This window comes from Dryobates pubescens, chromosome 18 (genome assembly GCF_014839835.1).
Source record: "Dryobates pubescens isolate bDryPub1 chromosome 18, bDryPub1.pri, whole genome shotgun sequence".
NCBI classification, from domain to species: domain Eukaryota; kingdom Metazoa; phylum Chordata; class Aves; order Piciformes; family Picidae; genus Dryobates; species Dryobates pubescens.
In genome coordinates this window covers 20098916-20123215 of record NC_071629.1, presented here as the reverse complement: position 1 = coordinate 20123215, position 24300 = coordinate 20098916, and the positions used below count along the sequence as shown (strand labels likewise).

Sequence of the window (24300 nt, the reverse complement as noted above, 5' to 3'; positions counted from 1 at the left end):
CTGCCTTGGAAGATAAGAACTGGGTTGCTTTTGGATGAAAGCAAGCTAGAAGATGCTCCCCAAGCACTGACTGGGGAGTCCCTAAATGTATGCCACAGGATGGCTATTCTGAAGTAGTGTGGCTGTCATCTCATTAGAACCTATTGCCTTGGTTGTGCTGCACTGCTCACTGGCCTAAAGGTAACCAGTGCATGACATATTCTCCTTTCCACTGAGATTGTCTCCAGTTGTGTAGGAACAAAACCACTGGAGTGAGGAAAGACTCTGTGCTTGTGATCAAGGTGCATAGTCTGTCCCAGAGCTGGAGGAAAAGGAATTGTGATGCCTGCAAATGGATGGAGGTGGAGGACAAGTGAAGTGACAGCATTCTGATAAAAAATCTGGTGTCAGAATGTCTCAGCTGTGTGGGATTAAAGGAATCAGCTACTTCAGTGTCTTTCTAGAGATGTAATAAAGATCTATTCTGGAGATGCAGTAAAAAGAGGCATTCTAAAGGTGTCTGGAAGCAGTTTATGCTTCTCTGGTCTCTTGGAGACATTTTATCCCTATTAAACTTCTGTGACTGTTTCATTTGAGACTGGAACAAATATTTGGCTTTTTTATAGAAATTATTTTTTAACACCACCCCCCCACCCCCCTCCCTCAGGATTTAAAGCAGCACTTGACCCCACTGGGTTTCAGTTTGAGTGTCCTCCAAAACCAGCAGAAAGAAATTGAGGGAGGAACAATGCTCTTACTATTCACAACGCTTCAGCCTCAAAACGCTAACCTGTTACTAGTTCAAAAGGGAGGAGGGACCAAGTGATGGATGCTGTTGTAGACTCTTCAATGTGCTTGAATACTCTCTGGGCTCATTGAGGAAGCAGTTTAAACCTAAGAATTAACTGTCTGTTAAAATGCTCCTGCAATGAAAAGTGAAAAGATGGGTTTTGGTTAGGCTGATCTCACAGCAAACAGCAGCTGAGCAGCCAGGGCTTCTTTCTCCTGTGCCTGCTGTGGGGTCATGGCTAAGTTTTGCCCTGAAACTCTGTGCCCTCTTCTGCTTTGCAGAACCAGATTTCCTTGTGAAAAGCTAAAGATAGGCTCCCCTGGCTTGCTACCCAAGATGTATTTTTGCCTTTTCATCCATCCTTGCCTCAGAATCTTTGATACAGCAAAGGTCAGGGTTAGCAGCTGTCGTGTTTCAAACCTTTAGATAAAGCAAGGGGAGACTGAAAGAGAGAGGAATGATACTAGTAATATGAATGATTTGCTGTGTGATAGGCAGCCTAGCACTAGCAATTGCACACAACTGGCTTGGTCCAACCAAACTTCCCTCTCTTTTTTCCCCACAAGGTTTGTATAAGAGCAGTGAAATCTGCTGATGTACCTCCAGCAGCACTCACTAGTCTTCCAAATCCAGGACAGTACAGCTTGGATCCAGGCTAGCTCAGTGTGTTCAGCACTGCCCTGATGATAAGCTGATTGCAGGCCTGTGTGCCAGTATCACTCTGTACTGGAGGTGTGCTAATCTCAGCTATGAGAGGTGGGTGTTGTGAGCCTGTCCTGTGGCAAGAATACAAAAGAATTGGTCTTGTGAGTTTCTTTGCCAAGGGCTGTTTGATATTGTGCAGTGATGGGACTGGTAGGTTGCAGACAAGTAACTAGAGAGCACAGGTACTGAAATGAGAGAAGAGTTATTCTGCAGGCAAGTCAGAGAGAGAAGCTGAGGGTTCTGTTGCCTCAAAAATGGCATTCATAAGGATTTGGAGAGGAGTCAATGTCTGTGTCTCACGGAGTTACTCCTGCCCATTTGCACAGTGCAGAAACATTTGTGAGGGGGAAATTAGTAGGTGGTGTGGGTTGTGTGATGTTGGCTTATTTTAGGACTTTTCAAAGTTAAGTAAAAGTACACAAAATGTTTGGGGCATGGTCAGTGCCTCGGTTCTATTCTGCAGGGTTTCTGATCAGTAAACATCTGAACATCAAATAAAAACCACGAGGGTAGTCACAGCAGTGATTTGCTTTGTACCAACAAGCAGCATAACCCTGCCCTTCATGGGCAAGGGAGACACCTGGCACCTCCACTCCCCCTTTGCTCAGCTGTGTCATAGCAAAACTGGACTGAGCAGGATGGTCTTTGTGTTTGCTAGAATTCCTTGCTAGAAGCTGGGGCAGGTAAGCTCTAGGTTAGAGGAGGGCATTCCCTGCTGCAGATCCTGCTGAACACCGCTGGGGCGGTGTTCAGGAGACTACAAAGAGGTGAAGCTATGCTGGCATTTGAGAAGCAGCCTCTGACACTGAAGGAGTCCAAAGGAGTATTTAATTTCCTGAGAAAAGAAGCATCTGTTTGATTCTCACACAGGCATGGAGAGGTTTGAGTGGCAGTTGTGACGTGCACAGGTGCCAGTGAACAGAAAGGTAACTTAAAAATTAACTGCTCTAATGATCTGGAAGGCAAAATGCTCTGCTGGTTCCACTGCCTTCAAACAGGACTTGGAAATTCCATAGCAGGAGCAGTTTCACAGTCTCAAGCTGTGCCAGGGGAGGTTTAGACTCGAGGTGAGGAAAAAGTTCTTCACTGAGCGAGTCGTTCATCATTGGAATGGGCTGCCCAGGGAGGTGGTGGAGTCGCCGTCCCTGGAGGTGTTCAAGGGGAGATTGGACGTGGCACTTGGTGCCATGGTCTAGTTGTGAGGTCTGTTGGAACAGGTTGGACTTGATGATCCTTGGGGTCTCTTCCAACCTTAGTTACTGTGATACTGTGATATTTATTTTTTTCAGTTGGTCTTACCTTATTTTTTCCCAAATGGATGTCACTGACAACCTAGCACACCACACGTGTGTTATAGAATCATAGAATTGTCAGGATTGGAAGGGACCTCAAGGCTCAGCCAGTTCCAACCCCCCTGCCATGGCCAGGGACACCTCGCACTACAGCAGGTTGCTCACAGCCACCTCCAGCCTGGCTGCAAACACCTCCAGGCAGGAGGCTTCCACCACCTCCCTGGGCAACCTGTGCCAGGCTCTCACCACCCTCCTGGGGAACAACTTCCTCACATCCAATCTCAATCTACCCATTTCTAGTTTTGCTCCATCCCCCCCCAGTCCTGTCACTCCCTGACAGCCTCAAAAGTCCCTCCCCAGCTTTCTTGGAGCCCCTTTCAGATACTGGAAGGTCTTCTCTGAGCCTTCTCTCCAGACTGCACAACCCCAACTCCCTCTGTCCTCAGAGCAGAGCAGCTCCAGCCCTCTGCTCATCCTCCTGGCCCTTCTCTGGACACCTTCCAGCACCTCCAGATCCTTCCTGTCCTAGGGCCTCCAGAATTGGACACAGTGCTCCAAGTTATCCTGAATTAGTCTGGATTTCCCTAAGATGGGTGCATTTATCTAGCAGCTTGTTTAAAATATGTGAGTTTCTCAATAATTCAAGTTGTAACAGCTAAAAATCCAATTCTTCTTTCTAGGGAAGCATTAGCAGAACTCTAAAAATCTGTTTCAAGCAGTACTGAGTGCTTACTGTGACAGACTTGTGATTGGCACGCTAGGTTGCAAATTATTTTCTTACTTGGAAGATTATTTTTAGTAATAATTTGTGAATCAGATCTGAAAGCAATCCAGTGAACAATAAAACTCTACAGTTCTGGGTTTTGGCATGGTCTGTAGAAACACTAAAGATGGAGATGTGCAGCCTCAGAAGGAACAGCTCCCTGGATTTCATGGAGCTGGTGTGGCCACAACAACCCCAGGCAGTGCTGCAGTCTGGGGTGGGGGTGGCTGGAGAGCTGCCAAACAGAAAGGGACCTGGGGGTGCTGATTGACAGCTGACTGAACGTGAGCCAGCAGTGTGCCCAGGTGGCCAAGAAGGCCAATGGCATCCTGGCCTGGATCAGGAATAGTGTGGCCAGCAGGAGCAGGGAAGTCATTGTGCCCCTGTGCTCAGCACTGGTTCAGCCACACCTTGAGTCCTGTGTCCAGTTCTGGGCCCCCCTCAGTTTAAGAAGGATATTGAGACATTTGAACGTGCCCAGAGAAGGGCAACAAGGCTGAGGAGGGGTCTGGAGCACAGCCCTGTGAGGAGAGGCTGAGGGAGCTGGGGTTGCTTAGCCTAGAGAAGAGGAGGCTCAGGGGAGACCTTCTTGCTGTCTACAATTACCTGAAGGGAGGTTGTAGCCAGGAGGGAGTTGGTCTCTTCTCCCAGGCACCCAGCACCAGAACAAGTCTCCAGCTGTGCCAGAGGAAGTTTAGACTCGAGGTGAGGAGAAAGTTCTCTCAGAGAGAGTTGTTAGCCATTGGAATGTGCTGCCCAGGGAGGTGGTGGAGTCACCATCCCTGGAGGTGTTCAAGAGGGGATTGGACATGGCACTTGGTGCCATGGTGTAGTGGGCATGAGGTGTTGGGTGCCAGGTTGGACTTGATGATCTTTGAGGTCTTTTCCAACCTTGTTGATTCTCTGATTCTGAATCAGGAGAGGCTGCTTTGGACCTGTCATTCTTGTCCTGGGCCTTCCCTTTTAGGCTGATCAAACTGTGCTAAGAATGGTTGGCACTGACCATGCTGCCTAAAAAATGTGCTACTGCTTGGAAAAAAAATCCAACCCAGTTAACCCTGTAAATTTGACAGTTAAGGGCAAACTAAAACCCAGTAGATCTGACAGTTAAGCTCTGGTGTACCTGAGATGGTAACACATACAGTGCTATTCAGCATCCTTGTTGGCGACGTGGACAGTGGGATCGAAGCACCCCCAGCAACTTGGCCAGTGGCACCAACCTCTGTGGTGTGGTCAGCATGCTGGAGGGAAGGGATGTCAGCCCCAGGGATCTGGCCAGGTAGGCCCAAGCCAACCTGATGAAGTTCAGCAAGGCCCAGTGCAAGATCCTCCACCTGGGTTGGGGTAGTCCTACACTTGACTACAGGCCGGGTGATAAGTGCGTTGAGAGCAGCCCTGCAGGGAAGGACTTGGGGTGCTGGTGGATGTGGCACCTAACTTGAGCTGGCAACGTGCACTGGCAGCCCAAATAGCCAGCAGGGTCCTGGCTGCATCAAAAGAAATGTGAGCAGCAGAAAAATACGCTTCTATTTGATTAAGTGTGTTGTTTTTTCAGTGGCATTTGCTTGCAGAGGTTGAAGCTGGCAACTGGAAGGTAGTATGCTGCTTCCAGATTTCAGGGGGTTGTAGGATGGTGTCCAAAGCTTGCAGTTGTCAACACAGAAGGCTAAATGACACTGCATTTTTGCCTGTTCTTGGCATGAGCAAACAGGGTGAGATTTCTGCTAAGCTGTTTTCTTCCCAGCTATCTTCCAAAGTCTCTTGGTATGTGCATGCAGGCTCTGAAAGGGTTTGTTTCACATAAATTATCGAAGGAGAGTCTAGTAACATAGTGGCAAGACAGCACAGATTGCTATTAATATATTCTGGTCATTAAAAGTGACTGAGTAGGAATGTAATATTGAAGTTGATGAGAAATCAGTGTTCATAAACAACTCAGATAATTGATGCTTAGTTCTGACTTCACAAATAGAATAGACCAGGTTGGAAGAGACCTTCAAGATCGAGTCCAACCTATCATCCAACACCACCTAATCAACTAAAGCATGCAACCAAACACCCTATCAAGTCTCCTCCTGAACACCTCCAGTCATGGTGACTCCACCACCTCCCTGGGCAGCACATTCCAATGGCCAATAACTCTTTCTATGAAGAACTTCTTCCTAACCTCCAGCCTAAACCTCCCCTGGCGCAGCCTGAGACTGTGTCCTCTTGTAGAGGAGAGACAGCTTTTGTAGAGTAGGTTTGTGTTTAGTCCTCTAAGGTGGGAAGGTTATGGTTGGGTTTTTTGATTGGTAGGGGTTTGGGGATTATTTTTTGGCTATCTTTAATGTTTCTGCTGGCAAATGGAAGTAGTGCTACATGAAAGTAGTGCTGTTTCCTAAGCAGCATTAGTGGCAGCATCGTGAAATTAGGAAGGATTATTAATTAATCACTTTAAAGTGCTTCCTTGAGCTCATTATGCATATATTCTGTACTGCTTTTATTTTGCCATCCTACTGTACCATATGGAGAGGAGAATACACTCAAGTTCTTTAGGGCTTTAGTTTTTGCCCCTGAAATAAATGTTTAATTACAGACATTGGTTAGGGTCTTTTGCTGCTCTTCAGTGGCCAGGCAGAGAGGGACCTGGTTGATGGTAGGCTGAACATGAGCCTGCAGTGTGCCCAGGAGGCCAAGAGGGCCAATGGCATACTGGCCTGTATCAGGAACAGTGTGGCCATCAGGAGCAGAGAAGTCATTGTGCCCTGTGCTCAGCACTGGTTAGGCCACACCTTGAGTCCTGTGTCCAGTTCTGGGTCCCTCAGTTTAGGAAGGAGGTTGACTTGCTGGAAGGTGTCCAGAAAAGGGCAACAAAGCTGGTGAGAGGCTTGGAGCACAGCCCTGTGAGGAGAGGCTGAGGGAGCTGGGGTTGCTTAGCCTGCAGAAGAGGAGGCTCAGGGGAGACCTTTTTGCTCTCTCCAACTCCCTGAAGGGAGGTTGTAGCCAGGAGGGGGTTGGTCTCTTCTCCCAGGCAAGCAGCACCAGAACAAGAGAACACAGTCTCAAGCAGTGCCAGGGGAGGTTCAGACTGGATGTTAGGAGGAAATTCCACACAGAGAGAGAGATTGCCCATTGGAGTGGGCTGCCCAGGGAGGTGGTGGAGTCACCATCCCTGGAGGTGTTCAGGAAGAGACTGGATGGGGTGCTTGGTGCCATGGGTTAGTTGATTAGGTGGTGTTGGGTGATAGGTTGGAGTTGATAATCTTGAAGGCCTCTTCCACCCTGGTCTATTCTATTCCTATTCTATTCCTATTCCATTCCTCTGGAAGAAGACCAGCTTCCATCGAAGTAGACCTTCTTGTTGTCAGTTTTTGGTGTATTTGATTTAAAAAGCTTGTTTGAGGATAAGCCAGAGAATGTAGTACACTTAGCTGGTCAGACTTGGAAGGATGGACTGAAGAAATCTTGTATTTGTTGCCCTCGTTCACTTAATGAGGAATTCTTCAGTAGTATTATTTGAAAGGTGCAGCTCTCCTCAGATTTATATTCTAAGGTCTTATGAGAGCCTGTAAGAAAAATAATGTTCTTCAAAGACAAACCAGTTGTGATCAGCTGCTCCTTGTACCTTCAGCTCTCTTGATTCTGCATGGGAGAAATGGCAGTACACTTTACAGGCAGTTGACCATAGAATCAGAGAATCAATAAGGTTAGAAAAGACCTCAAAGGTCATGAAGTTTGTTGGGTGGTGTTGGGTGATAGTTTGGACACGATGATCTCGAAGGTCTCTTCCAACCTGGTCTGGTCTATTCTATTCTATTTCCAACCTGTCACCCAAGACATCGTGACTACTAAACCATGGCTCCAAGTGCCACTTCCAATTCCTGTTTGAACACCTGACCATGCTACAGTAGGAGCTGGAAGCCGAGGAAGTGCCTTCAGAAAGGGAGAACAGCAGAATCTCCAAGAGTCAGTGAAGCTTGTAACTGTTTATTTTACAAAGAAACCCCCTTAAATTCATTAGAGCTCAAAATAAGAGTTTCAGGATAGGAATAGTCTTGCCTTGTAAACGTTTTATTTGTGCTCTTGCAACAAATTAACTCAAATCTTTGCTGCAAAATGCTTCTGGGTGCTTGCAGCCAAGAAAGCAAACCAGTGTCCTCGGCTGCATCAAGAGAAGTGTGGGCAGTCGGTCAAGGGAGGTGATTCTCCACCTCTGCTCTCATGAGACCCCATCTGCAGTGCTGTGTCCAGCTCTGGGGTGCCCAGAGCACCTCCAGAGCAGGGCCATGAAGATGCTCAGATGGTTGGAACATCCTCCCTTACGAGGACCTGCTGAGAGAGTTGGAGTTGTTCAGCTTGGAGAAGAGAAGGCTCCAGCAGCCTTCCAGTACTTAAAGGAGGCCTGTAAGAAAGCTCTTTATCAGGGAGTGTGGTGACAGGATGAGAGACAATGGCTTTGAACTGAAAGACATTTAGATTAGATATGAGGAAGAAACTTTACAGTGAAGGTGGTGAGACACTGGAACAGATTGCCAGGGAGGTGGCATCCACAACCTCCCTGGGAAGTGTTCAGGGTCAGGTTGAATGAAACTCTGAGCAGACTATTCTAGTGGGAAGTGTCCCTGCCCATGGCAGAGGGGTGGAACTGGATGGTCTTCAAGGTCCCTTCCAACCCAAACCATTCTGCAATAACACTTCTGAAGTCCAGCCTGGCTGTTCCCAAGAAGCTGGGCTGTCTTGTTAGGTGTTTGCCCCAGAAAAAGTGAAGTGGTTTCACCTACATCTAAGAGCTGGTAGAATGAATACAAAAAGATTAATTTTTTTTTGTAGTTGTCCACTTCAAATTGCTTTGAGGTGAACTTTTTCAGGGTAGTACAAATCATCTTGTTGGGATTTGGTGTTCTTTCACTCTGTAGAAAAAGGTTGTTAACGAAGTCACTTTTAATCCAAAGCCTGTACTTGATTCTTGCCTTGAGCCAAGAGCAAATGCAGGGAGCTGCCATGGCTCAGCTGATGAGATGCTGCAGTTGTGAGGGGGTGTTGATGGTGGTTTACTGAGAACTAAGCTGTTCTTTTGAGCTTGAAGTACTGTTTGATGATAAAGATGGGCCAGTCCTGCTTGAAAGTCTTTTCTTTCTTTGCCTCATTGCAGTTATCTCTCTTTCTCTCCCTTGCAGTAATCTAAAGCTTGATGGACTGGTTCAGGGAGCTAAACTTCACCATAAACTGTTTTTGTTGAATCTCCTTAGGATAATTCCTCATTCTGAAAAGAATCCTTCCTGGTTTAGGCCTGAGAACTCAGCAGTGACACTGATCACGGAGTCACAGAGTTGTTCCAGTTGGAAGAGACCTTTAAGATCATAAACTCCATCCATCAACCTAATAGCCATGGCTATTAAACCACATTCCAAAGTGCCATGTCCACACATTCCTTGAACACCTCCAGCAATGGTGGCTCCTCCCTCTCCCTGGGCATCCTGTTCTGGCCATTCTTTCAGTGAAGAAAAGATAATCTCATTTCCTTCCTTTCTACCCCATTCTTGCATTCATTTATGGCTCCTATGGCCATGTCTGCAGCCCACAGTATGTTAAAAATTGGCTTTTAAGGTACAAGAAAATCCTGTCCTTTCAGGCTCTTGCACAGTGTGGCACAGTCAGCAGGTGATTGCTGCTAAACCCAGTGCAGAAGAGAACCTGCTCAGAAGTTGTCCCAGCAAAAGTCAGGCTGTCTGAAACGGTTCTGTCTTTGTCTGAGTAACTAAGATTCCTTGTGGAGCATGGGAACTCCTCCAGTGCCAGATGATGGTGTGCCTGGGTGAAGAACTGCTCACTTGCTGCAAGAGTGGTTTTAGACAGTAAGATGTGATAGCAAAGCTGATAACTGTGTGAATGTCTGGGGCTTTCAAGCTCTGCTTGTTCTAGTCAAGGCAGTTTAACTCCTGCTCTGTGGGTTGAAACAGCTCCTGAAGCCTGCAGAATCCCATTCCTTGAGAGAATGGTATGTGAATCACAACTACTTATCATGGGATCCCCGCTCAGCCTTCTCTGCTCTAGACTAAACAGACCCAGTCCTCTCAGTCTTTCTGCACAGGAGAAAGATTCCAAAGTATCACAGTGTCACAGTAACTAAGGTTGGAAGAGACCCCAAGGATCATCAAGTCCAACCTGTTCCAACAGACCTCACAACTAGACCATGGCACCAAGTGCCACGTCCAATCCCCTCTTGAACACCTCCAGGGACGGCGACTCCACCACCTCCCTGGGCAGCACATCCCAATGACGAACGACTCGCTCAGTGAAGAACTTTTTCCTCACCTCGAGTCTAAACCTCCCCTGGCACAGCTTGAGACTGTGTCCCCTTGTTCTGGTGCTGGTTGCCTGGGAGAAGAGACCAACCCCCTCCTGTCTACAACCACCTTTCAGGTAGTTGTAGAGGGCAATGAGGTCACCTCTGATCCTTCTCTTCTCCAGGCTAAACAATCCCAGCTCCCTCAGCCTCTCCTCATAGGGCTTGTGCTCAAGGCCTCTCACCAGCCTTGTTGCCCTTCTCTGGACACGTTCAAGTGTCTTGATGTCCTTCCTAAACTGAGGGGCCCAGAACTGGACACAGTACTCAAGGTGTGGCCTAACCAATGCAGAGTACAGGGGCACAATGACCTCCCTGCTCCTGCTGGCCACACTATTCCTAATACAGGCCAGGATGCCATTGGCCCTCTTGGCCACCTGGGCACACTGCTGGCTCATATTTAGGCGGGTGTCAATCAGCACCCCCAGGTGCCTCTCTGTTTGGCCCTTCATCATCCTCATAGCCTCCATTGAGCACCCTCCAATTTCCTGTCCTGTGGAGCCCAGAACTGGACACAATACTCCAGGTGTGGTCTTACCAGAGCAGAGGGCAAGGAGAACTTCCCTTGACCTGCTGGTCACACTCTGCATTCCAGGAGATCAATGCTGTTTCTTGCCACAAGGGCACGTTGCTGTCCCATGGACAACTTGCTGTCCACCAGGTCCCCAGGTCCTTCTCTGTGGAGCTGGTTTCCAGCTGGTCAACCCCTAATCTGGTGGTGTTGCATGGTGTTGTTCCTGCCCAGAACATGGTTGAGGTGTGTGTAGCATGTGAATGACGTAGCATATCCATTAATTAGGAATGCAATCTGATTTTTGGTGGGAAGGCAGATAAAGGACAGCTTGCTGTTGATTTGCAGTTGGTTGGTAAAATAATACTCCTGTGCTCAGCACTGCTCAGGCCACACCTTGAGTCCTGTGTCCAGTTCTGGGCCCCTCAGTTTAAGAAGGACATTGAGACACTTGGAATGTATCCAGAGAAGGGCAACGAGGCTGGGGAGAGGTCTCAAGCACAAGCCCTATGAGGAGAGGCTGAGGGAGCTTGGGGTGTTTAACCTGGAGAAGAGGAGGCTCAGAGGAGACCTTAATTGCTCTCTACAACTACCTGAAGGGAGGTTGTAGCCAGGTGGGGGTTGGTCTCTTCTCCCAGGCAAGCAGCACCAGAACAAGAGGACACAGTCTCAAGCTGTGCCAGGGGAGGTTTAAGATCGAGGTGAGGAGAAAGTTCTTCACAGCAAGAGTAATTGGCCGCTGGAATGTGCTGCCCAGGGAGGTGGTGGAGTCCCCGTCCCTGGAGGTGTTCAAGAGGGGATTGGACGTGGCACTTGAAGCTGTGGTCTAGTTGTCAGGAGGTGGACTTGATGATCTCTGATGTCTTTTCCAACCTTATTGGTTCTATGATTCTATAACAAATAAGCCTTTTTCTTTGTCTACTGTTCCAGGCTGGGTGGAAGGAAAACCATGCAACCTTTATGAATGAACTGAAAAACCTTCAGGCTTCAGGACTAACGACCCTTGGTCAGGCACTCAGGTCATCATTTGACTTGCTGAATCTCAACAGATTAGTGTCTGGAATAGACAACTATGGACAGGTAAGAAATCTCTTTATAGACTTTGCCATCTTTTTTTTTGTTATCTTTATATGCTTCCTGAAATTCTAATTGGGGATGAATTTAGGGGGGGGGGGTGGTGTTCAAGTTTGTCCTTGTGTTTCACTTTCTGTTTTTAGGTGTTGGATGGCTGTGTGTTTTATCTTGAACTGTGATCTTTTGTTTTCATTTTTTCCTTTCTTGTGTTCCATAATCAGTAGATGTAATGCTAGCAGTGCTTTCTGTGCTGAGCTGCAGAGAAAGGAGTGCAAATGACCCCAGCTGCAGATACAGGATGGCTGCCTGGGAGTCTGCACACTGAATGGCAGCGCACTGCAGCTACGTTGTCTGTAGTTCACGTCCTGACTTCCCCTCTCTCACCTTTGAAAAGTCCAGTTAAAATGATTCTGGTTTTTCCTCACTGTTGCCATGAAGTATTGCTTTGGAGGCCTGAAATAGGTTTTGCAGTGTTGCTGGAGGAAAAAGAAAAGTAATAATTGTAAACAAATCTCCAGGGGGTGTGTGTGAGTGCATAGAGCAGCACATGGAATCATTGAGGGAGGAAAGACCTCTAAGGTCATCAAGTCCAGCTGTCAACCCAACATGACCATGGCAAGCCATAGAATCATAGAATGGATTGAATTGGATTGGAAGGGACCTCCAAAGATAAGGTCATCTAGTCCCAATACCCCTTCAGAGAGAAGGGACAGCTTTCACTAGGCCAGGTTGCTCATAGCCTTGTCAAGCTTGGCCTTGAATATCTCCAGGAATGGTGTCGTGACTTACCTCCCTGGGCAACCTGCTCCAGTGTTCCACCACCCTCATGGTGCAGAACTTGCTCCTAACATCCAATCTAAACCTGCTCTTCCCTCATTTCACTGCTCCTCATCCTGTCACTACAAGCCCTTGTAAGAAGTCTCTCCCAGCTTTCTTGTAGCCCGCTTCAGGTACTAGAAGGCTGCTCTAAGGGTCTCCCTGGAGCCTTTCCTTCTCCAGCTTCAACAGACCTGATTCCCTCAGCTTGTCCTCATAGCAGAGGTGTTGCAGCCCCCTGATCATTTTTGTGGCCCTCCTGTGGAGGGCCCTTCCAGCCCAAACTGTTCTGTGGTTCTATGGTTTGTCACAAAAAGGGGTTTTAAAAACGAGGCGAATGTGGTTGCTCTTTATCTTCTTCTTTATGGCTCCACCCTACTGAAAGAAAATCTCAGGATTCTTTGGAAAGGTTGCTTATTTTACTGTTTAATGACAAAAATCTAAGCCTCTAAGCTAAGGTTGCTGTGCTTTCATCTCTAGGGAAGGAATCCATTCTTTTTGGAACCATCTATTTTGATTACCATCACAGACGGAAACAAGCTGACAAATACGGCTGGAGTTCAAGAGGAGGTAAACTTGCATTACATTCTTTCCAGCTACTGCCTTGCAAGTTGACTCTAATGCTGAGATTTGTATTCATGTTCCTTTCCTGCTAATAGGACTTATGCTTCATCAACCTGTTTTAGTCTAGAGAACAGAAAGTAGCTATGCTGTTACTGCCTAGCTCCTAAACTCGTCGTTCGCATTTGTTTCCGGGCTGTAATGTTAGATAAATTAGGGGATGGGAGAGAAAAGGGGTCTATTACAGAGTAATGAAAACATTGTTGAGTACTGGTTTGTCAAAGACTTGAAAATATTCTGAAACTCTCTCTTCACCAGCTCCATCTCCCTTTGAATTCTCCTTTGCCTGGAAGTGAACTAACCAAAGAACCGTTTCGTTGGGATCAAAGGCTGTTTGCTCTAGTGCTGCGTTTGCCAGGAGCTGCATCTGCTGAACCAGAGCAGCTTGGGAGTGTGCCTACTGATGAATCTGCTATCACACAGATGTGTGAAGTTACAGGAGGTAAGGGGGTGCTGCTTTGCTTTGCCTCACACTTGATATTTACCTCGTAGTATATCTTTTCATTCGCCGTCACCTCTTGCTGTTTTCTCCATCTGAATTACTCACAGTGTCTACAGGAATCTGTGGAGAGCTTTTGGAGCTTGTTTTCCACTAGCACAGGAGACCTTTAAAAGAAAACCATATTCCTATTTCAGATCTTCCAGATGTGGGAAAATTATCTTAGTGCAGCAGTAGGAGGGATTGGAAAAATCTCTTTAGATTTTCCTTCCAGAAGTTGGCTTTGCGCGGTCATGAGATTTGTTATTTAAATGTTGAGTGGGACAGGTCTTACTAAGATGCTAATTCTCTTGCAGGGCTAGGAGGCTAAATTTGATCTTAAGATAAGAGTTAATTCTGGAGCCTGTTTCCTGAGATGTTCCTCAGAATTTTCTTTGAATTGGGTGTTTGAAACAAATACTGCGTGGGAGGGGGAAGTTTGGGAGGGCATAGGAGTTGGTAAGGTCTGGCTAGACAAAGCAAGTAGATTGCATACACATGGTGAAATCAGATGTTCTTAAGGGGGTTTATAAACTTGGCCCTGGACCAGCCTGACCTAGGCCTCTTTTAACTGAGTGAAAGCTCAGTGGGTTTGTTGTTGCTGTGTTGGGTTTGGGGTTTGGTTAGTTTGGGTTTTTGGGGTTGTTTTTGTTTTGGGGTTGCCTTTCTTTGTATTGTAGTTGAAAAGTAACTTGCCTTTGAGGTGAACTTGTACAACAAGTTTCTTGCTGTTGTTTTGGCTAAAAACCTTGGCAGTGTAACTTGTGGAATAAAGCCCTTTCCTTAATGAAGAATGCTCAAGGCTTGCTCTCCTGTTTTATTCCCCCTCCCCCTGGTGTCATTTGTCCCTTGCACAGGTCGTTCTTACTGCGTTCGGACACAGAGAATGTTGAATCAGTGTTTAGAGTCTCTCGTTCAAAAAGTCCAAAGTGGAGTTGTTATTAACTTTGAAAAGTCAGGACCAGACCCAGCTCCTGTTGGAGAAGGTAAAGTAACTGGATTGGGTTTCTCCTAATGTTCCAATAGAAATGTTTTGCATGCAGCTGTCTTTGGTGTCCTTCCTGCCAGCTTTTCACTGTAGTATCCAGGATGCATCAAAGTATTGAGTATTGTGTCCAGTTTTGGACACCTCAATACAAGAGAGATCTGAAGGTGCTGGAGCCAGGGCAGAGGAGGGCTAGGAAGCTGTGAAGGGCCTGGAGAATAAGTCTGATGAAGAGAGACTGAAGGAGATGGGGATGGTTAGTGTGAAACAGAGGAGGCTGAGGGGAGACCTCATTGCAGTCTACAACTGCCTGAAAGGAGATTGTGGAGAGGCTGCTGCTGGTGGAGAGGCTGCTGCTTGTCTCTTCTCACAGGTAATTAGTGACAGAACAAGAGGGTCAAGAGGGAATGGCCTCATGCTGCTACTGGGTAGGTTTAGACTGCACAGTAGGACAAACTTTTCCCATCCAGAGTGGTCAGGGATTGGAATGTGCTGCCCAGGGAGGTGGTGGAGTCACCAACGCTGGATGTGTTTAAAGGTGGTTTGGATGTGGTGCTTGGGCATATGGTTTAGGGGTGACCCTTGTAGAGTAGGGTTCTGGATTGGACTTGGTGATCCTGAGGGTCTCTTCCAGCCTGGATGTTTCTGTGACTCTGAAATGCCTCATAGGTACTGAAAAATAAAGTGATAAATGTTACATGCTTCAGTGACAGAATTCTGGCATCTCATTAGACACACCAAATCATCATGGATCTGCTTTTGAACAGTTGTATGTTTATTTATGTTTAGTCCTGTCTTTGTTATGTTTTTACAAGTGTTGGTTTGATCCTTGATAAGTTCAGTGCCATATTTTGCACAGATTTTTGTGAATGATCAACCTCCCTTGCTATCTCTTCTGTCATGTTCTCACCTCTTGGGGGGCTGAGAAAAGTGTTTGCAGGAAGCAATTAGTGTTGTCAATTCTTGGGTTTAAAATAAATTCATGACTAGTGTGGGGTTTTTTTAAGCATTTAAACTATCTTTATGATTAATATTCTGGCCATTTTCATTCTGTGAATTGATCACAACAGTGAGTTCTCAGTTGTGTGTGTATGTGTGTTAATAGCTGCAAGAGAAAAGCTGTCTGCAAAGAGCAAGGAGTTATTTTTCTAGCTGCAAGTGAAGTGCATAACAGGGAAGAGGAAAATGCACTCCTGCTGTGGAGCAGTTGTTCAGGTTTGCAGAAATTCATGGCTCAAATGGGGAGAGAGAGCCGAGCAGTTCATAGTTAGGAAATGAGGATCTTCCTGGAAGGTCAGAAACTTAATAGCTTTTAAGGTCCCCTTAGCATCCCAGCAGAGTCCTGCTTTCATTTTTGAATCACTTTTCTCTCTTGCTGTGTGTGCATATATGGTTTTGCCCTCCTTTTTTTGTGTGCTCACTTAAATACCATTTGATTTGAAGGCTTTCCTGTAATGCTGTGCAGGACAGCACCTCAGCAAATTCCTGCCTTTGTGTTGGCCTGGATGTTGTCCTGTGTGACAGCACAGCTGGTGAAACTTGAGTCTTTCAGTGTTTAGCACACTTAAAGGGTGATGCACTGTGGAGGCAAATGGACAAAAATGTTGAGACTTTGCAGCTTTGCATGAGTGGAGAAAGTCCTGAACTGGAGAGAAATGGAAATCACTGTTTCTCTGAAAGCAGGGAAACCCATCTGAGAAGCACCTGAAAAGTGTTTTGCATAATATTCTTGGCCAGGGGTCTGATGCAAGGGGAAAATTAGTAATGTAAAATGGCTTTAAGAGGAAGAAGATTGTTGAAATGGGTGATCTCTGCTGTGCTGTTGGTTTGGAAGAGAGCACTCTTGGAAAACTAATGCTGAGATTCTGTCCTGCTGCAAACATCTTAGGTGGAAAGGCTGAGAACACCTGGGGCTGTTTAGTCTGGAAAAGAGCAGCCTGAGAGGAGATCTTCTATTAATAGAAGATCTTTACAAATACTTGAAGGGTTGGTGTCAAGAAAAAGGGGCCATGTTTTTTTTTCAGTGGTGTCCTGTGATAGGACCAGGGGCAACAGACACAAACTGGAACACAGGAAGTTCTACCTCTACATTAGCAAAAAAATCTGTGCTGTGAGGGTGCTGGAGCCCTGGAGCAGGCTGCCCAGAGAGCTGGAGTCTCCTTTGGAGAATTTCAAGACCCATCTGGATGTGTTCCTGTGTGACTTGCCCTAGGTGATCCTGCTTTGTCAGGGGAATTGGACTTGACGATCTTCAGAGGTGCCTTCCAATCCCTACCATTCTTTGTCCTCAAGTGTGGAGGGGAGTCTGTGCTTGTACACAGCAGTGGCCTGCTGGAGAACATAGATCTTTCCAGGCAGCAAGTGAGGTTTAAGTGATCTGTGAATTTCTTATGAGAAATGTGGCAAGAGCTGCTCCTGCAAGAGGAATCTGACTTTTCCATGACACTTCTCTCCAGTTTCAGTTTTCACTCATGGTAGCATCAGTGAGGCTTGGATGCCATGTAGAAGGACTGTAAATGTTAGTCTTTACAGGTGCAGCTGAACTAGAAGTGGTAGACTTGCTTTCGCCTCTCAGATCCTTATCAAAGTACAAAGCTTAAGCAAATACTGTTTCCCATCATATCTGAGTGTGCCTTGCTGCACTAATTATCTAATGGCTATGCCACAGGAGCAGAGGGGCAGATGTGGGAAGCTGTTAGCAATCATCTGAGAAGCAATGCTGTCTCACATTTTGTGTGAGGGTTTGCAGCCACTGATGTAAAGATCTGTATGTCTTTGAAAGAGAGGGACCTGAGGGTATTGGTTTATGGTAGGCTGAACATGAGCCTGCAGTGTGCCCAGGCAGCCAAGAGGGCCAATGGCATCCTGGCCTGTATCAGGAACAGTGTGGCCAGCAGGAGCAGGGAAGTCATTCTGCCCCTGCACACTGCACTGGTTAGGCCACACCTTGAGTCCTGTGTCCAGTTCTGGGCCCCTCATTTTAGGAAGGAGGTTGAGTTGCTGGAAGGTGTTCAGAGAAGGGCAACAAAGCTGGGGAGGGACTTGGAACACAGCCCTGTGAGGAGGGGCTGAGGGAGCTGGGGTTGCTTAGCCTGGAGAAGAGGAGGCTCAGGGGAGACCTTGTTCTCTACAACTCCCTGAAGGGAGGTTGTAGCCAGGAGGGGTCTGCTCCATTCTCCCAGGCACCCAGCACTAGAACAAGAGGACACAGTCTCAAGCTGTGCCGGGGAGGTTCAGACTGGAGGTTAGGAAGAAATTCTACATGGAGTGATTTGCCATTGGAGTGGTCTGCCCTGGGAGGTGGTGGAGTCACCATCACTGGAGGTGTTTAGGAGGAGACTGGATGGGGTGCTTGGTGCCATGGGTTAGTTGATTAGATGGTGTTGGGTGATAGGTTGGACTCGATGATCTCGAAGGTCTCTTCCAACCTGGTTTATTCTATTCTAATGAAACATCTCTCATGGAAATTCTGTTGAGAGAGAAATACATGAATGTAGCTGCTTTGATTTCCTTTGTTCTTACTTTGCTTTCTTTACATTTTAGATGGACTTGTTGACCCATCCAGGCCCATCAATTCATTTGCTTCTCAGCCATGGCATAGCTGTCATAAACTCATTTATGTGCGGCCTAACCCTAAAACAGGGGTTCCCGTTGGGCACTGGCCAATCCCAGAGTCTTTTTGGCCTGACCAGAATTCACCAACACTGGTAAGTAAAAGAAAACTGAGGAGGGCATTCTACACCTAATTAAAGAGACTCAAAATGTATATAACAGCAGTTAAAGCTTTAACTTCCTCTGTTTATTGATACGATCTGAGAAAGCTGGGGAGAGTCAAAAGCTTGTAGAAAGGATTTGAAACTAGAGGAGGTTTAGATTGGACACTTGAAGGAAGCTCTTTACCATGAGGGTGGTGGAACACTGGAACAGGTTGCCCCAGGAGCTGGTGGAATCCCCATCCCTAGAGATATTCAAAGTTAGGCTTGATGGGACTCTGACCAACCTGCTATACTTGTGGATGTCCCTGTTCACTGGAGGGAGGTTGGACTAGATGGCCTTTAGAGGTCCCTTCCAATCCAGTGTGTTCCATGCTTATCTCCATCCCTGAAGATACTCAAGGTGAGGGCTCTGGATGATGTGACCTAGTGGAGGATGCCTCTGCTTACTGCAGGGGGTTTGGACTAGAGGATCTTTGAAGGTCCCTTCAAACCCAATGCATTCCTTGATTTATGACTTAGCTTTTAGGTACCCCTTTTAAAGCAATTTTTCAGTTGAAGGGTGTAATCTAATGTAGATACTGTATGCTGTGATGGGTTTTGCATCTGGGAGGCTTACTTCCAGCTGTATGGTTAGTTCCTGTGGTAAATGGTTTTTAAAAGGCTACAAAATTGAGCTATAAATCACTTCACATACCACAAATCATTGTGATCCTTACCAATTTTAATCAAAGCTTTATAAAATGCATTTATTTGGAGGGAGGGGGAAAAAAACCCACCAGCTTGGTTTTGATGGAAATCAGCCACATTTTTTTCTGCTGAATATTCTTCATCTATGGACTCTTCCTTCATTAGCAGTAAGAATTAAAGCTGGAACAGAAGAGTTACCTCATTCAGAAAATGAGGGGAAAAGCAGCACTTGTTTCTCCTTCTCATACTGAAATGCTCATACACTTAGCATGGCTGGCTCTAAGGATGTCTCTTTGTTCAGCATGTTCCCTTTCTCTGCCTTGCAAGCATTCAGTTTCCCACACCTCCCAAAGATTCAAGAGTGGGGGGGGGGGGGGGGGGGAACCACCCCAGGCTTGGCAGGGAGTATATGGAGATACACTCTGCGAAAGGGAGCAGAGTTTCACATCTGTCCCTCTGTTAAACAGCAAGCTGGGAAGCAGAGCTGGAATTTTTTTGTGTCCTTCAACCTGTCTGTGACTGGCATGGAGGTTTTGAAAGACCAAAGTAGAGGATATTAACCATCTTTTGGTGGGGAGAATGTATGTATGTGTGTATGACCTTTCATTTTTAAACCAGAGAATGACTTCATCTATATTGTGGGAGCTTTGTGTCCTTTTTGTCTCTTAAGGGCAACTGTTAGAAACACAGAGTTTAAGCCTGTTGGATGGTAGAATACAGCTGTATGAATCTTAAGGGCATTTATTTGTCACCATAACTACCAGACAGTTGATAATGTTGGTTATTTGTTTTCCTTCCTTCCAGCCTCCACGCACAGCTCACCCCGTTGTGAGGTTCTCCTGCGTTGATTGTGAGCCAATGGTAATAGACAAGCTTCCTTTTGACAAATATGAGCTTGAGCCTTCACCCTTAACACAGTACATCCTGGAAAGAAAGTCTCCCCATACCTGCTGGCAGGTATTTGCCCTTTTTATTTGAATCTGGAAATGTAATGGATGTCCTAAGGTCTTTGTCAGCCTGGAGAATTGAGGTCTGGTGGCAGACTGCATTTGATGAGAGGGAAACATGTCAAGGTTTCAGTTACCTTCTTTCTAATAGAATTATCAGGAGTCAGAGTGAGTGTTCCCTCTACAGGCTTTGTAATCTCATTTAATTCCCTTTCTAGGTCCCTCTCATTTTGCTAAGAAATGTGTCCTGCAGGTTCCATTTTCAGCTAAATTGCAATTCTCTCTAGGCTTCCATTTGCTTACAGGGAAGACCTAGCACTAGTTTCCATCACCTTACCTCATCAACAGCTGCAGATAATTTCCACTGGATGGGTGAGACTGCTAATGGCAATTGAATGGAAGCTGTTGATCTTGTTGACTAGTTTGGCCTTGAAGAGGTCAGAGTTCTGGTACTGAAATTCATTGTGATGGGGGTTTTTTGTGGATAAGTGGCTTGTTTCTGCATCCTCTACAGAATGAAGTGTGGAATTCCCTTCTCAGTGGGGTTCTGGTGCAGGAGAGAGTAATGTGTGCCCCAGAAGTCTGCCAGGTGTGAGACTTTAGCTGGAAAGATGGAGGTGTCTCCTGCAGAGTTCAATTGCCCTAACAAATCCCTACAGCTTCATTGAAAATGCATAATGAGAAGGGAGGGGAAACAAAAAGTTAGTTGTAATAAAACTAACTTCAGGAATGTCCCTTGAAGCATTCAGAGGTACATTATTTATTTAGGTTATTAAAACTACTCAGCTGTCTCTCAAAAGCTGCTTTTCTCCTCCCAGCCACACATCAGCACTTTGCAAACTAGGAGAAATGAACTCATTGTCATCCCCATGGAACAAACCCTAGTCCTTGTGCTCTGAGAAAAATAGAGGGGGGAAAACACAGGGCTTTGGGGGTTGGTTGGGGGGGAAGAGGAGGAGCTTGGGGAGGTTGGTTGGGGGGAAGAGGAGGAGCTTGGGGAGGTTGGTTGGGGGGAAGAGGAGGAGCTTGGGGAGGTTGGTTGGGGGGGAAGAGGAGGAGCTTGGGGAGGTTGGTTAGGGGGGGAAGAGGAGGAGCTTGGGGAGGTTGGTTAGGGGGGGAAGAGGAGGAGCTTGGGGAGGTTGGTTGGGGGGGGAAGAGGAGGAGCTTGGGGAGGTTGGTTAGGGGGGGAAGAGGAGGAGCTTGGGGAGGTTGGTTAGGGGGGGAAGAGGAGGAGCTTGGGGAGGTTGGTTAGGGGGGGAAGAGGAGGAGCTTGGGGAGGTTGGTTAGGGGGGGAAGAGGAGGAGCTTGGGGAGGTTGGTTAGATGTGGGTTGTTTTGACTGTCCCAATAAGACTATGTAGCATCTTTATCCAGCTGAAATAGTTGTCTGCATGTATTGCTTTGCAGGGTTAATACCCTCAGACATACACACTTTTAAATAAGAGCCAAATCAAAAAGTCAGTGTTTAAGAATCTTGGTGCTTGTCACTTTTAATTAAAAGGCATTTCCTGAATATTTAGTTTGCTTAATTTCTAGGCTTTAACAGTTTTGGCTTTCTCCTAACAGTACTTGAAATTCAGTGATTTGAAATTTCAGTCATTTAAGTTCAGCCATCATTTTAAATTCATTTCAAATGGATTGCTTTTTAACATACCTTCAACTGATGTCCCCTGACCTATTTTTCTGAGGAAGAATGTTTTTTACCCTGTAAGGGTGCCAGAACACTGGCACAGGTTGCCCAGGGGGGTTGTGGAGTCTCCCTCTCTGGAGGTATTCAAGACCCATCTGGATGTGTTCCTGCATGGTGTGGTATAGGTGATCCTGCTCTGGTAGGGAGGGTTCTGTGATTTTTGTCTAAGTGATCTCAGAAGCTTTTCAGAGCATCACCTCCAAGTAGTTTCACTAAAGCTTACTGTGTGCAGAGCATTCCCACACTGAGTGAGGCTACTCTAAGTGTTACACGTCTGAGTCTTGTGGCTGGCGTGGTGTGAGCGTGTGCTCGTCTTGACCTGTGCACCCTTAAACTTTGCCTGTCCTGGATAATTTTCTGCCTTAATGCAACTGGATTCAGATTGATTTTTTTTTTTGCCAGTTTTTAAATGCCCCATGCTTGAGTTTTCTTCTAACAAAGTGATCTCTCTTCTTCTTTGTCAGGTATTTGTGAGCAGCAGTGGCAAATACAGCGAACTCGGCCATCCCTTCGGGTATTTAAAAGCAAGCACTACTTTAACCTGTGTAAACCTCTTTGTGATGCCTTACAACTATCCTGTGTTACTTCCCTTGTTGGGTAGGTAATAACATTTCCATTGGACTGTCAATGCAGCCACTTCAGAGTAAAAGAGAAGCAGTAATGGTTGGTGTTCTGCCTGTAGATTGAGAGGTTGTAAAATAATGGAGATCAGAGAGTAGAGAATGTTGCAAACTCTTTGGGAGGAGAGGATTTTCATACCCCCTCTCCCTTTTTTTCTCTCCAGCAGAGGAGGAGAGCTACCTGCTTCCAGTGCATGTTTGATGCTGTTCACCTCCTAGACACGTAGCCTCTTCCTTAACCTGGAGTAAGCTTCAACCTCCATTCTTTTCCCTCATTCAGGGTGTGGTGTATCCAGGTTTTGCAGTTGCTCTTGTAGCAGCTCATTTTTGACTGGAAGATCAGATGCAGTGTGTGCCATGGGTGTTGGGAAGAGGGAGTTCCCTGATGGCAGTTTAGAGCACTAAGGAGGAGCTGAGCAGTGAAGCAGTCTGCATTTCTTCCCTACCCAAAGGACCAGTGGGGTTTTTTTGTTGTTGTTGTTTGGGTTTTTCCCCCCCCTTTTTTCTTCTTTTTGTTTTTTTTTTTCAATCCCACAATGAAATTACTTTCTACAGAAAAAGTGGTATAAGGAGGTGCTGTGTGAATCACTGCCATAATAATTGTGGCTGTGTAGGGTTGTGGCATAAAGGTAATGGCAGAGAGAAGACTTTTCTGGGTGCTGCTAACCCTTGTAGTTGCTGATGCTGTAAGGTGGTTGGGTTTTTTTTTGTTCTGCTATTTTGTGGATGTGTTTATTGCTATAGAGTAACAGTGGAGATCAAGAGAATTAACACTGACTCTCACTGTCCTATGCAGAACTCTTCCATTCATCTCTACACCAAGGAAGAAAAGAGATGACAATACATTTCAGGAATGCTTTTTCATAATCCTGGCTATACCCAAAGAAAAGAAAGTGGCTGTTTTCTGATCCCTTGGATGTGCCTTTCCTAATCATCCATGTAACCCTAACAAAATGTCCCACAGGATGCCTTGAGACTAAATCAGTTTCTGCAAGTGTGTGGCTCCTGCACTGCTGCAGCTGACCCACTAGCTGCAAAGCCATCACTGATACTACAGGAATGTCCCTGTTCATTTTGAGCTTGATGTTTTCAGTTCTGCTGGCAGCTCTTGCCTTACCCCTGCCTTTTTTTTTTTTTGCAGGGATGTAAAGCTCTTCCTACTCTCTAAGCATTTTTTTCAGCAGGCAGTTTGCTCACCTGCTATCCCACATCTTGAATTGCTGAAGGTGGTTGAAAGGGAAATGCAGCCCTTCTGTGTTGCCTGAGCTAAGTAGAGCAGAAGCTTTCTCTAGGACACAAATGCTGTGCATTCCATATTGCTAACACAAACTTGTATACCAAGTGTGATGCTCAGATCTTATTCCAGGACTTTGTTTGTCCTTGGTCTCTGAGGCATGGTGGAATTAAGTTGTGTGGAATAAACGGCAAACACCGAAGCAAATCTGGCCCCTTTTCCACTTAGCAGTACAGAAAATGACTTAAGATGATAAGCAGCATGCCTGTTAAATTATTTGTGGGTGTTTTCAATCCCACTGACTCTGTTTGTTGGTAGGTAGGAGCGGTTTCTGTTTTTAAGCAATCCCCCTGTGACTCTTGATGCCAATGGGTCAGCAGAGCTGTGGGGACAATGTTGTATTGGAGGACAAGGACTTACCTCGGGACAGTACAGTGGATAATCTCTTTTCATTCCTTCTTGGTGCCTCTTGCAGACCAAGCCAAGCCCACTGTCTTTATCAGGTGGTTCATGTGTGTTCAACCTTAGAAACAGCAACATGCTCTGAGGAGATCTAATTGTGGCCTTCCAGTATCTGAAAGGGAGCTACAAGCTACAAAGCTGGGGAGGGACTTTTGAGGGTGTCAGGGAGTGATAGGACTGGGAGGGATGGAGCAAAACTAGAAATGGGTAGATTGAGATTGGATGTTAGGAAGAAGTTGTTCCCCATGAGGGTGGTGAGAGACTGGCACAGGTTGCCCAGGGAGGTGGTGGAAGCCTCCTGCCTGGAGGTGTTTGCAGCCAGTCTGGATGTGGCTGTGAGCGAGCTGCTGTAGTGTGAGGTGTCCCTGGCCATGGCAGGGGATTGGAACTGGATGGTCTTTGAGGTGCCTTCCAACCCTGGCAATTCTGTGATTAAGAATTCTTTCTTGCATTTTTGTTTTCCTCCTGCATTTTTGAGCAGGAGAAGGTTCAATTCTCTTTTTGGAAGGTAATGTAGGAGCTCTAAAAGACAAGCAGGACAGGTCTGCGTGAGCAAGCTTGCAGATGATACCTGAGCAGACTGAAACAAGTTGTAGTGGGCCA

The 24300-nt window shown here is 46.3% G+C and overlaps 1 protein-coding gene across 1 annotated transcript in view; it reads left to right on the top strand.

Annotated features, from left to right (window-relative positions):
• Positions 1 to 24300, top strand: part of LOC104303640 (integrator complex subunit 6-like) — a 57004-nt gene that overhangs the window by 15489 nt on the left and 17215 nt on the right. Inside the window, exons 3-9 of the mRNA XM_054169373.1 lie at positions 11299 to 11448; positions 12739 to 12828; positions 13138 to 13321; positions 14215 to 14343; positions 17886 to 18049; positions 19550 to 19702; positions 21846 to 21978. Coding sequence (XP_054025348.1) covers positions 11299 to 11448; positions 12739 to 12828; positions 13138 to 13321; positions 14215 to 14343; positions 17886 to 18049; positions 19550 to 19702; positions 21846 to 21978 — 1003 coding nt within the window. The remainder of the gene's footprint in view (positions 1 to 11298; positions 11449 to 12738; positions 12829 to 13137; positions 13322 to 14214; positions 14344 to 17885; positions 18050 to 19549; positions 19703 to 21845; positions 21979 to 24300) is intronic.